Source organism: Triturus cristatus, chromosome 8 (genome assembly GCF_964204655.1).
Source record: "Triturus cristatus chromosome 8, aTriCri1.1, whole genome shotgun sequence".
NCBI lineage: Eukaryota > Metazoa > Chordata > Amphibia > Caudata > Salamandridae > Triturus > Triturus cristatus.
In genome coordinates this window covers 719,360,873-719,375,394 of record NC_140591.1, presented here as the reverse complement: position 1 = coordinate 719,375,394, position 14,522 = coordinate 719,360,873, and the positions used below count along the sequence as shown (strand labels likewise).

Genomic DNA, 14,522 nt, shown 5'->3' with positions numbered 1-14,522 from the left:
TGGTGGGAAGAAAATAACACTGGGACAGGGAAAACAGAGAGAAGATGCAGAAGATCATAATTGGTCTACACAACATTATCTACAATACCATGCCCACAATGGCCATTAAAACACCAAGGAGTCAATAATTTCGAAAACTGAGCAACATAAGAAAAAAAAACACCAAGCTTGAATCGCAGAATTTGTTATTCTATGCAAAATATAGGTTGCATAGCATGTATGTCTGTTTAGGCATGGGCAGTGTCCCGGCTGCTATAGCCATAGGTGCTACAAGGTAAGAATTGCTGATGGCTTGCCTGATGATGCCTTCCAGAATAAGAAATGAGCAGGGCATGCCAGCACTCTTGATTCTAAACATGGGATAGTGAGGAGGAACATCTTTGGACCACTGTTTTGGGACCAATAGTCAGACCTCCCAAAGCCAGACCACCATGAAGGCAGGGGCGGTGGGTGAGATTTTAAAGTGGTGGGGCGCAAACGAATTAGCATACAGCATCGTAGCGAGCGAGCGAAGCGAGCGAGCCCGAACCCCAAAAGGGGGGTTCGGGGGGGGGTTACCCCCCCCCCCCCCCCCAAGAAAATTTTGAAGAAAAATCGTGCATTTTCAAGCAAATTTGAGAAAGCAGGAAGGTTAATAAAGCAATTGTGAAAGTGCAGTTATTACATTAATAGATGGCATAACATAGGTAGCTGCCCAGGGCGCCAGACTTTCAGGGGACCACTGATAGAGCCAACTCTATTCTGCAGAGAGCCTTGTCCTGATGACCGTGAATAATTATTAAATAGATTTTTTTTAAATATCGTTTTCCTTTAATATATTTGGTAATGTGGTTGATGTATGATTTTCTATTACAACATTTTCAGAGAAAGTGTATGTTTGTGCTTCATGCAACATCTATAAAAAGTTGCTTTTAGATCAAAACAGGTCCTGAGATATGAGAAATGGCAGGGTGTCACGGAGACTACTTTCAGCAATATCAGTGAGCTGCTGCTGCTGTGTTACAATACTGAAAACCCAAGTCACTGTCCTTGAATATTAGATGTAAACGAAACACATGCTACGAATATCGTGTGTGCCAAATACCACTGTTGTGTAGTCTTGATTTCACTTCATGCCTCTCTTATCCACCAACAGACCACACCAGTCCCAATATCTCACTCTAGCAAGTTCTTTTCCATGCCTATTTTCTCTCTTCATCATTGGTTCCCATCTTTCGCTTCCTCTTTTATGCCCCCTCTTGTGTCTTGCTCTTTTTTGCTCTAGGCGAACATCTGATGAGGAAGAGCAAGTGTGGGACCCAAAAATAAGTGCTGGTGAGCCACACCACAACCACATCTTTCTCACTTTGTCAGCATCCAATTATGAGGACAAATAAGGCCTGGTCCCCAAAAACGAGTTCTGGTGCCCATTGCCTGCAATCACGCACACAAATTAAGCACTGGGCCTAAGATTCTGAAACAATGGCCGAGTAGCTGCCTGGCTCGTTCTTGCTCCTGTGAGTAGTGTAAGCAGCTCCATTGCTTTGTGAGCTTTGCTCATGCTCTGCAACACCCTATTCCTATCTGGACTGCCAGTCCTATCAACTGTTCCATCAAGGTCTCTCCTGTAGCCGCCAGGTATTGTCAGTGTAGTGCAGAGTGACTGAGGGCCCATGCCTCTGTAAGCAGCATGCCGCAGTGCTCATAACATATGTGCCAATGCGTTGAGATCCACATTTAAATCTAGTTCAATTATTGCCATTGGCTGTTAGCAGAATGGGTCTAGAAATGCAACATTTGCCGCACATTTCCCCAAGTGTGCCCTGAGGAAAAACACAAAACTCTGTGTATCAACATTTAGGTTTCATTCGGTTTTCATCAATTTTACCGACCCCTGCGCTTTCAAAACAATTTGACACGATTCCAGAACATTCCTAATGTTATTGGCTAACTTAGCTTTAACAAGCACACATTTCTACAATGTACCACAAATAAGCGTGAAGGTAGAATTATACTTAAAACAAATACCAAACATATTGCAATCTTTAGCATCTCCACATACTCTGCCCTTTATTAAGGATATTTTCGGGATGGGTTGGGGGGTGAGGCGGTCCAATCTCAAGACCTCTTTATGTTTCTGTACTTTGGTCATTTCGTCAGCATTTTTTTTGTCCGAATTCAAACCTGGTAAATCAACTTGATGCATGCTCATACGTGTGGAGGGTTTTGGGGCCGTGCAGCCCTTCTGTTTAATAGTGCTGTTCATCGTGGCTGCACTGCTACAGCTTTTACCACTTTATTTATCCACTTGACGAAGGCCAGGGCATCAGAGTGGACTCGCCAACAGTGAACCTTATTTCTTGATTTTTGAAAGCATAAGTGCCAGGCCTCAATGGTTTACTCAGAAGCCGGCAGCCAGTGCCTTCAACACCGGAGTGCTGAATATCAAAAGTGCGTAGACTGGACTCCCTCTCTTGCTTCTTTCATCCACCACGAAACAGGGGCCACATCTACTAATATTCAGTTTACTGAATCGTAAATTGCGGTTAACACACAATCTAAATTCCCGATTCATTATTATAAATGAAAAAAAAACCTTGAATGATCAATTTGTGACTCATAGTCATTCCCATTTTCAGTTTGCTGATTTCTAAATAACGAATCTGTAACATTCGAACATTTGTTTTCCACTCTTTACTGGATTGCAATTTGCCACAAAGGAGAAGAGCAAAGGAGCAGAGTGTCCAAAGAGGTTTATAAAGTTGTGAAATTGCATCCCATTTCCCTGAATACAAGAAAGTGACCTGTACACACAAACCTAAATTCAGTGAGCAGGAGGTGGTAGGAGTCAGTTGCGGCTCGTGGGGTGTCGCGGGGGGGGGGGCGGGGGAGAGGTGTATCGCAGAGGTGGGGGGGGGGGTTTGAAATGAAATTAAAAAATCCTTCCTGAGCAGGTCGGTCCGCTGCCTCGGGTCCGTTGGCGCAATGGCGCCTACACTCGGGAACAGCCACGCATCACTGACTGCCTGCTTGCAAGTGGGCGTGCAAAACCCTCTCATCCAATCCTGGCGCTGCTGGCAGCGCCAGGATTGGCTGGGGGCACGTTTTACACCCCGCCCGCCTGCCCAATAGGAGACCGAGGTTTGAGCCTTTGCTCAACCCTCGCTCTCCTAATGGGCATGCGCCAGAACGGCAAACACAAGTGCGCATGAGTGGGCACGGTGCGAAAATTCGTCCTCCGTCCCCACTCATGCGCACTTGTGCATTGTGCTGCTCCATGCCCCTGGTGACGGTCTGACTGCATGTCAGTCAACATGACGCCGGACCGCCCACGGGTGGTCTGACGTCATGCTGACTGACATAATTGTCAGCTTTATTCCCTCACCCGGGCGTTTCTTTCGCTTTCCGGGGCTTCTTCTGGTCGCGCGCTCCGGAAGTGGGCAGCCGCGGTCCAAGCAGGGCTGGCTGGTGGGGCTACGCCCCTACGCCCCAATGGACGCACCGCGGCTGCATGAATGAAGACATTCACGCTCATCATCAACATCATGCAAACAGTGGCAGCACCACAAAGCGTGTGAAGATTGTCGCATGCACACCACGTCTCAGTGATAAACATAATATATAAAAAGCCTCACCCATCTCTGCATACTAGGAATGATAGGCAGTACGTTCAGCCCCCATACAGGGATTTCCTTGATGATAACTTACAACCAAAACGTAGCACTAAGGGGCGCGAAGAACACAGAGTGAATGTGATAAATAAAGAACAACTACCTGCGATGCATCAAACAACAGGCCTAAGTAAGTTTTATTTCAGTTATTAAACGCCATAAAAACACTTGGCAAGCAACAGGAGCAAAAGTACACACCAGTCTAAAAGAAAAACAGCCTCAGGATCAGACAGTCAATTACACTAAGAGCTTGAACACACAATCACAAGCTTAGACTCAGGGGCAGATTTACAAGCCCTTGCGGTGCCAGTACGTCACTTTTTGTGACGCACTGGCAGCGCATTTCTCTGCCCCATATTTACAAGGACAGGAAAAGCCACCGGGTGGCTCTTCCTTTCCTTGTAAATATGGCCCCTTTACACGCAGCACTTTGCGTGAAAGGGGCGTTCCATGGGTGTTGCTGTGGGTGTTCCCATGCACCAGCCATGGAACCTGACACTTTTCCAGATTTACGAGGAATCCTAAACCTGGAAATGCATCAGTATGCTACGCCACCCTAGGGGTGGTGTAGCGAGGCGCAACGAGGGGAAATGTTTTCATTTCTCCTAGTTTTTTAGGTCTCGCTGAGCCCAGCGCATGCGCTGGCTTGGAGAGACATTTTGTATTTGGGATTTTTAAAGTGCTGCCTGTGGCCTAAAGCTTGAGTGCACGCGAGCGTGCACGCGCGCAGCCGCCAATCACTGCTGCGTGCGCACCACTCGCGTGCTTGCCACACAGCGCGTCCCGTCCTAGCGATCGCGATCGCGATCACTTTACGGCCAATGCTTGTTTTTTCTTAACTTGCCACATGTTATTTCACCAGTTTGCTGCCTATCTGTAAGCCAATCGAGATGTCAGCTGATGATGAAAATATTTTTTGTAGCCCTCCTTAGCAATATTTCCCAAGCCTTTACTGTTTACAATTACACAATTATTCCGAACGAGCCATAAAGTGCCATATTAAAGGGCAGGAGGACGAACTGCTTTAAATTCCACTCCGACTTAAGCAGGGAAATCAAGCAGAGAAATGCCCTTTGCCATCCTAAGAGAATCCTTCAGGTGTCCCTTCCGCAGCATCCTGCCTGTATCGTATCAATCTCACGCAGCTGAAGGCGCCCACATCATAGTCGCAGACAGTTGTGGGGTTTGTCTAGGGATTAGAAATCTCCTTTGCATTCAGTATAAATTAACTTAATCACCAGGTCTGAAAGACAAGCCACACAAGCAGCATTCCCCGAAGCGTTCATTAAAATTGTAACTCTATTTAAAACCGAGTTCATACTTATGTTGACCTCCATCATGCTTCAGAGGGATTGTTTCAGGTGCACTTTTCACAGTGGCAGAAATTGGTGTCTTTATGACAGCCATGTCATGTTTTATTTTGCTTAAGTTAAGGTCTGATTGTAGGGTCATATCTGGACACCTAAGTAGTAATTGGTCTCTGGTGACTCATCCCCATCTACTGCAGGAAAGGATTGGTTGAAAAGGACCCAGAGATGAGCTGTGAGCAGATGTCTTCCTAAAACTATACATTGCCTTCTCATTTAAGAATTAAGATGCTGCTGGTTATAGCGCTGTTGTTTACTGTGAATACGCTATATCAGGAGTTCCATTACGTAGCTGCCCCTGAGATGTTTCACCCACATTTTGTTAGTTTACAATACTGTTCTATATCTCTAACGTACGTTTGGTGATCCTCTTCCCTCGCTGCGCCCACATGCTGTACTTGCAGGAGCAGGCACATTGTGATATTTCATACGGTCGCTTCGTCTTGTACAAGGGGCACTGAAAACATTGTTTAGATGCTGAAATTCTTCAACTTGTGCATTATCAATTCAATGATTCTTCACCTTGTGCAAAGAAATGTGATGGATTCTGCAAATACGCAAAGCATTAAATTCATCATTGTTTCTAAGGAATAACAAGCATTTTTAATGCAATAGGTCTCGCTTTTGCGAGTGTTTAAGCTATTGACAATGTAAATGACAATGCCTTTTATTTATGTGTTTATGTGTTTTGTAAACAAGCACATATCTATAAGGCATTGGCATTTTTAATGCCAATAGCTCAAACTCTCGCAAATGCAAGACCGCTCAAATTGTGGCCGCGCCCCTTTCTTTAGACCCTGCTCCCCGTATTCAGGTTACAGCGAGCCGAGTCTAAAGAAAGGGGCGTGGCCAACATTAAAGTGAAAGCACATATGGTCCACTTTCACCTAAAGCGGAAAAAAATAATTAATTTAAAAGGTTTTGTAGCGCAGCTGCTAAAGTAAAAGTGGCCCACACGTATAATAATTAAATAAAAAAATTAGCGCAGCCGCTAAAGTTGAAAGCGGCCCGCGCTTTAAATTAAATAAATAAGCACGCCCGCTACACTGAAAGCAGCCCCCGCTGTAAATTAAATCATTAGATAAGCTCGGCCGCTATAGTTAAAGCGGACCGGCCTATAATTTAAATGCCAATAATATAAAAGCAGGCATCCTGCTGCAATGTCGTGGGTGGAAAGCAGAAGTTCATAACAGAAAATAGTGCTCACCGACTTATAAAGCAGAACGTGTAACAATACAATTAAAAAGTATTGTCGTTATGGGAGGTTACAGATGCAGACTAGGCCGCGCCTATTCACAAATGAAAAGCAACCATTTCACAAGGACAGTAACTGGAGCCAATCGAAAAGATGAGCGGGAAATGGGCGGATCTACACTTTCAAGACGTAGCAACACTTTTAGGAATAACTGCTAGTTTAAATCTTTTTCAGTATGAACTTGATGGGCTAAATGAACTATACACAAGAGAGCAAAGAACTAAGCACTATACAGATGTAACCCCATCCAGTATAAGACAGTGAGGGTGGGTAAGAATGGTAATCTCCAGCGGCAGCACTGAACACGGTAGTAGTGTAAACACAATGCAATATTAAAATTGGGGCCATTGGACGAACACTGTAACCAGTTCCTATTGACATTCATGTTTGTGAACCTTGAAACATGCGCACTACAGTCGCACGGCAGAAAGACAAAGGGGTAATGCAGCGTAGTACGAATGCAGCATCACAAATCCCTAGGGATACAGCTGTCAAACATGGAGGATGAAAAGTACCGTCCTGGCAAAACAGGATGCTTTGTGCTTCCTAAGCTACTTTATGGTGTACCAAATCTGCATCCTTGTCAGCATGAATTATAGGTAAAAAAACAGTGCATTCACAGCAGCAACAGTGTCACTGTTACCTTCATGAAAAGAAGTGTCTCAGAACACCTACACATACGTCGGGGTTACAGTGAGGTTCATTGACCTGGTGGTACCAACAGGCAGAGAAGTTCATCATCCCAATAGCTCACAGGGCTCAGTGTGGACCACAAACCCCCCAGGATCCAGCTGTCTAGCTAGCCAGCCAACCTGGGCCAGTATTTCAGATAGGGCGCACTGCCTTATTGCACCAAAACGCACTTTCAAACAGGTGTGCTGGGCAAACAGGAAAATTGTGCCCTATTATGATGTGATACACTACCCTCTGGGCGGCTGCAAAATTCCACTGCCCTGGGTGCTGCGCATTCAGTGAAATTCAGAGCTGTTTCAAAGCTGTTCTGTTTTTTTCTGTGCATTCAGTCTACATTTTAAAAACAAGCATTGGCATAGCCAATAGGTCTCGCTTTTGGGACCTTCTAAGTATTTAGTTATGCAGCAAAATATCCTTGGTGCAACCACATTAACTGTTGCGTGGCTAAACACTTATAAGGTCCCAAAGGCGAGACCTATTGGCTATGCCAATGCTTGTTTCCTCTTTCAATGTATGCTGCATTTTACAGCATGCATTGAAAGAGGAAAATGCATGTAGTGATTGTTTCCATGCAGGAAAGTGTCCCTTCCGGCACAAACACAATCTGTTTGTGCGCCAGCGCAGGAAATGCAACATATCATTGTAAATATGTTGCATTCCTGTGCTCTGAAAGTGCCCCAGCCAAAGGACTTGTGGTGCAGCACTGCAGCCCTTTCTTGTAAATTTGCCCCTCAAAGTCACAAGACTTAATCTGCAATCGGAACACCTTGGGTTTTGAGCCAATCCATCATCAAGTTTTTAAATTTCAAACAGCGCAAAAGGTCATTATATATATATATTTTTTTTTTTTTTGCATATTTATATAGCGCAAACTCGACCCGAAGGTATTGGAGCGCTTTACATGAGCACCGTATTTACATTACTCATTCGGGCACGGGGAGATTAAGTGATTTACCCAGAATCACAGGATGTGGACGCGACCCCGAGGCTCGAACCCTTCCAGCTCCAAAGTCGGCAGTTTAAGCCGACGGACCACATCCTCGCTCATATATGAAGTATTGTAGCATCAAAAATAGCCCTAAAACCAACCATGTCCTCAAGTTAAAGTGGCCATGAATATGTCACTCTAAGCGTTCTTAGAAACCATTCCTAACTGCATCTTATACCAATTAAATGATAATTCTCCTCTCACAATAACTATTTTTAAACAATAACCCACTGCCTGTGTTATTTAGTAGATAAAATGGAACGCACATACCCGCACTTATTTCATGCTTTTAACAGTGTACAAAATGTAAGTTGAGAAAGTTATGTATGTACCAAAAATTACCTCTAGTAATGTAAACAATCCTAGCAGAGAATAGGGTTTCCAATAGCAGCGTATAATTGCCCTCGATAAAAATGGCTTCCTGGCTTCCTTTTGAGCAATTTGCACTTCTTTTTCCCAGTACCTGCGAGGCAAAACAAGACCAGACTGAAGGTTGATACTGCGTGAATAAACACAACAAAAACAGCCGAATGTCATTGGAACTAATGTTAACAAAACATAACGATGTGTTTTAATTACAGATCACGTACCAAAAAACTCTCTCCCTCTTCACACGCAAACAGTCTCTTTCTCAGCGATTCTTGTTATGGTTAAATTGGGTGGCAATTAAAGCCTTTGGCTTTCTTTTGCTGGGTCAAGTTTTATGCATATCCATTAAGGGTAGCTAAGGTGAAAAGCGGTTTAAAAACATTTCACACTCTTAAACTAACAAGAATGTTTGCTTCTTATGCAACAAAACTACAAAGAGGAATTACAATCAGCTTGACATAAATATAGAACTTTACTCAGAAAATGTATTTTTTGTGGTTTAGTGAAAATGTGTTAGATCATTTTTTAGATATTTGTGTTGCAAAGTGGGTTAGGCAGATTTTGAAGGCTCAGTATGCTGATTATCAGTGGGTATGACTTTGGGGGAATGAAGTTTGAAAAATAAACAAATATGATTAGGCGACAGAGCATTTTTTCACATTGTTTATTATGGGGTTCCAGAAGAGTATGTGGTTCCTACACATGGTTTGCATACTGGGTGCAGGATGTGGCTAAAAGCCTTGTTCTCTGACCAATTCCCACTGCCCTTCTGTGAACTAAAACAAGAATTGCAGAATAGGGAAATGGGAACATCCTCATACCACTAGGAGGTGGTGAAATCAAACAAGGGCTGATCCTGGCCCTCAAATTGATAAACAAAGGTTTTTTTTTTTATCTCATAGGATCCTTAAACTCAAATGGGGTCCTGCAGAGCCAATGGATCAACGAGAGTCCACTGAGTTCAGACATCATGGCAGCAACTATTTTGAATTTGCAGAACACTTTGAGAGTCGCATAGTTAAAAAAATATAAGATGCCCACGATGCTGAAGTGAGAATGGAAGCAGGCAAACTATATTCAGAGCTTGCTGCCAACAGTGAAAGGCCATGCATGGCTGGTTCATGGCACACAACATCTGTGTGAAGGGTGTGGCCAGAGACCATGCCCTTCGCCCATAGCCCCTTCTGCAAAGCTATCGGCCATGAGATTTGGGCACTGAGGGTATAGAGGATATGTGTAAGGTAAGTGTTGTTTTGACAGGGAAGGGATGTAAAGACCTAAGACTACCCAGGTATGCTAGTCTAGCTCTTGCCACAGGGTCTAACCAACTAACAATACCTGTAAATTATGGTACTTCCTATAGGCCCCACTGGGAAAGGCTTACGGCTAAGTCCAGTGTACAAGTCCATTACTCACACGTCCTAATACAGCAAATTAATTCTGTAGTCATTCTCTTTAAACTATGGGGCACTTCTCTGACTTGGATGCAACTCATTGAGCAAGGCCAAAAGATGTGGCTAGCGTCTTCTGGAGGCTGAGCCTGGCTTTCATTAAGCCATGAAGCCACCATCCCTTCCCCAGAGTATACTAAGCTCACCCATAGGCTATGTTCATCTGTCTTTGGCTACATAGCCTGGCTTTTGGCTCAACCCCAATCTCATCTTAAGTGTTTTTGGGGCACTGGGCAAGAATTATTGTGGGATTGCTTTTTAGAATGTCTTGTCATTTTCTTAACCAAGCTGTCATTATGCCGGACAATACTGAATTATAAAATAAAGTTTCGGAAACTGCAGGACAGCCCAAGCTAGCTAGCGACCTCTAGTCTAAAAGTACCACAAGAAAGCATTTGTTTTTGAGCTTGGATCTATACTTATTTGGCCTTAAAAAACATATTTTACTTGGAAATGAGTGCATTTGCCTGCCTGTTCCCCCCATTTTTGTAACGACATGTAAATCCAATTTCACAACTGATTTTCTTGTTGGAACAGTAAAAATCAAGGCATTGCTCCAAAGATTTTCACCAGTTCATGAATCTATTCTTCTGCTTGTCTCTCCTCTCCTGTTTCTATGTTTACACATCTCAGGCTAGACAGTGACATCTGGCACTGCTGATTAAGAGTATTGAGATGCGGTGGGAAACAGGAGAAGGAAAGAAAGGTAAAAAGAATGATTTTGTGAGTGAGGTAAAGAAGTGGGCGAAAGGAGATAGAGATGAAGTAAAGAGATATGAAACGTAGGGAGAAACATATGGTTAAGATAAAGGCTAGATAGCCAGAAAGAAAGATACAGAAAGGTAGAGAAAGGAAGAGTGGGTATAGAAAGAGAAGGTAAGACATAGACAAGGTTTTAGGGTGAGGAAGATTAAACTAGTGTAAGGATGAAGGAAATGTTGAGTGAATGAGAGTTGTGAAATATACAGATGTGTGAGGAAGAGACAGGGGTAATGTTGAGAGGAACACTAGAGACAGGTAGAGGCAAATAGAGGTTGTGATAGAGACATGAGTGACAATAGTACTGGGCTGATGCAGTAACAAAAAATATCATTTTCTCATTTATTTAGTTTTCATTCATTGTCTATTTATTAGCCACATGACATATAAGAACATATTGATAGAGGGAGGGACTACTAGCCTGCAATGTCAATGGATTTCAACAATGTGTAATGCCACTACCAACATACCTGCTAATTTGATTAATCAATGCCCATGGTCCATTATAGAAAGACCCAAAACACATAAAGGTATATTGGCTTCAGCAAAGCAATTTTTATCAGTGTTATGGTACAAATCGCTGATACCTAAATTACAATGATTGTGACATGGATATGGGTAAGTCTAGGAGGAGAAGAAAGACCAATCTTATTGGAAGAAGCCTCACTCACATAATGTGACATGCTTCATCATAGCCAACCTCTTCCCACCCTGGTAGGACCATACCATCAGGGCAGATTCAACTTCCTAGTAAACCCTATGGAGGGATTTCTTAAATAAGATAATTTCCTGGACAAAACAGGGGGGATCCAGATGAAGTCAAAAGCACCTAGAGGTAACCGAGTTTTTAACTTTACTGCATCTAAAACCAACTATGTGATGGAATGAGGTAAATGGCGTTCAAGTGGAGGTGATAAAAGAATATAGATATTTAGGCTTTCTTTTCAGATATAACCTAGGTTTGACATCCCACATAGAACTCCAGGAAGTTTGCACCTAGGCATTTGCTGGTGCTTTACATAGTTGGACCTAGCTTTGTTTCATAAGTCTGTTGAAGTCCTAAGAAAGACCTATAATGCAAAAAATTTAAACTTATTACTGTATGGCTGCAAGGCTATTTGTCAGCAAAGTACATGAAGAGGCTGCAGATCATTGAAACCAATATTTGGAAAAAATGGCTTGGCTTACCCAGAGGATCTGTGAACAGTGCCATGAGGCTAGAGGTAGGCCTTAATAATATAATATATAAATACAAAAAGCGGATCCTTAAATATTGTGCCTGTCTTTCTAAAATTAAATAAGGGCTCCCTAAGGCAAAAAATCAAAACTTACCTGCAGAAGAAGAATGTAGGCTGTTGGGGAGGGAACTACATTTAAACTTTTAATGGCATGAGAAACCTGATTATGACACTTTCTGAGAGAAAATTAATAAACGTGTACCAACTACATGTTCAAGAAAACATAACAGGATAAGAAAATGTTTTGTTACTGCATCGTAAAAGCATGCAAAAAAGATGTCGCCTAGATCATATAATTTGCACAAATAATATAGATTGTGATTTACTAAGTGACAAATTGCTATATTTCATTAATGTGTGCTAGAAATATGTAAATACTAACTTCTCATGTTGTGGAGTTTACCTCTAATCCTTCTTTATTATCATTATGAGTATGTATAACTCAGATATTAAAAAAACATTTGTATTTAACCGGATTATGATGACAAATTTGATTACATTTTTATCTTTGTGTGTGTAGACGTGTGCACCAAAATGATAAGAGAAAATAGGTGTTACACCTTTCTAATTCATTACAGTATTAGGATTTTAAATATATTTACACGTTAGTACATTCGAAAAGGAGAAGTGTACTATACTGACACATGTTATTTGTAATTTTTATTTATAAAGTTTTATAATATATATTTATATATATATCTATAAAGCGGGACTGGGAGGGGAAGAAAAGATTAGGTCAGGGGATATAAAACATCAGTACAAGAGATGAGGGTATAAGTCCAGTATCTGCAAGCAAATGATAAGAGCCTAATTAGGATAAGAACTTGCACATAAGGAATCGTTTTACTTCCATTTTGAAGGCAACCGTGGAGGTGAGTCTGCGAATTTCATGAAGGAGAGAGTTCCAGATCTGTGGAGCGGAGTTCTCTTTTCGCAAAATATCTGTGGTTTAAGAAGGAAGGTGTTAGCACTTCTTGAGGGTCTATTAGCTCCAGATAGTTCTAGTTTTTGGCATAGGTACTTGGTTCATCAGAGTTAAACTAGAATCACAACGTCTTTATGTTCTCTATGAATGTATGTTTAATAATTATATATATTTTACATTATATTAGCTCAATTTAATGTAGGCCTGACTACATATGTGGCATCTCTTGACTTGCAGAATCTACTGTTCGTGCGGGAATTTCTCAGTATAACTAATACCTTGAAACAGTGTTTTCTTACCTGAGTTCTCATGTACTGTACAAGACACTTTGCTACATTTTTCGTTACAATCCTAAACGTCTGCCCGGGAAACTGTCCTTTTGAATTTGTTTATGTGCTTTTGCTAAAAGAGCATTGTTCCGATGTGCCACATATTGGATTGCTACAGCCCTGAGTAATTGTCCCACCTATTTCTCTACATTTTGTGTCTTCTTTATGTCGCCTGACACCCATCCTATACGAACTGACCAATGGACTGAGTGGTCTGACCAGATGAGGTGTCACTCTCGGAAATTTAAGAATATAATATTGTCTGATTTAACAGATGCACGGAATTTGCTTGCTTTGTGGTGTTGGTGACGGATGAGCTGCTGCTGGATATTTCTATACTTACGGAGTTCTGCACCCATGCTAGCAAACAAATCCTGTGGTGGAGACTTTGCGGCACTTCCTTGGCAATCTTAACTTATCTGTTGCGGACATACTGTCTCCCTTTCTGAACTGATTAATAACGCTGTGTGACCTTGGTGGTCCCTTCCTTTTTAAGTGACTGTTTGAACTGGCATGTTTCATGTCCCTTCCTAAAAGCTTGAGCTTTGGTATCTTATCTTCTCTGCCTTATTAGAATCTGACCATACTGTCCAATAACCTGATGCAAATTTAATGATGCAATTGTTTTACCATAAATTTCAATAAATTATACAAACATTTCCATATCGACTCAGCTATCACGATTATTTCCATTCATGTGAATGCGTATTCCTAAATTGAGATTCTTAATGACCAGAGGAGATCATATTAGAGAGATCTCAGAGCATCAAATACTAATGCTATTATTCTGTTTTAGTTTTCACTGAGGACTTAGTGTGTATGATTTTTGCTCCCCTTAGTTTCTTCAGGAGATTTGGGCTTGCCATGATAATCCTTTATCTTTACAGCATTGTTCTGAGAGCAATTTACATGAGCTTAATCTCTACTTTGTAATCCAGTTATCCAATTCCTGGTCCTCATTGGATGACTGTTGGGACCCTTTATATCCGACCCCTCTCAACACTAAACAAGGTCCATCTGAGGCCCAAGAGAGTGGTATAAATTAAATAATAGGAGAAGAAAAATAATTTTACATGGGCTCAGAAATGCTACAGCAAAACCAATGGGCTTTTAATCTTCAAGATATTAAGGCCTCTCCGGACATTCCAGGAGGGTTTGAAATGCAAAATACATCTGTATCTAAGCACAAACATTAAAATGCCTGATAAAAGAGTAGTCCAGGAAGGGTGTTTTAAATGATGTATGCAATACAGATAATCTGCAACATTTATTGGAGTTGGGCAATGGTGGGCACACCCAGCCTTGTTTTGCGACATAAAAAGTGGATCTATTAGAAAGTGGGCCTGAGGATCAGGCTGGGACATGTCACAAAATGGATTATGTTAAAACAGATTGGTGCGGATAGTGGTGTTTGTCCCTTCCGTCGGAGCACTCGATTTTCCGGCCTGCCAATTATTGTATTTTGCACATGTTTTGATAATATTAGAAGAAATTTGCT

The 14,522-nt window shown here is 42.0% G+C and overlaps 1 protein-coding gene across 1 annotated transcript in view; it reads right to left on the bottom strand.

Annotated features, from left to right (window-relative positions):
- Nucleotides 1-14,522, bottom strand: part of ABCC4 (ATP binding cassette subfamily C member 4 (PEL blood group)) — a 1,516,984-nt gene that overhangs the window by 1,332,057 nt on the left and 170,405 nt on the right. Inside the window, exon 3 of the mRNA XM_085622127.1 lies at nucleotides 8,296-8,416. Within this exon, the coding sequence (XP_085478253.1) occupies nucleotides 8,296-8,416 (121 nt within the window). The remainder of the gene's footprint in view (nucleotides 1-8,295; nucleotides 8,417-14,522) is intronic.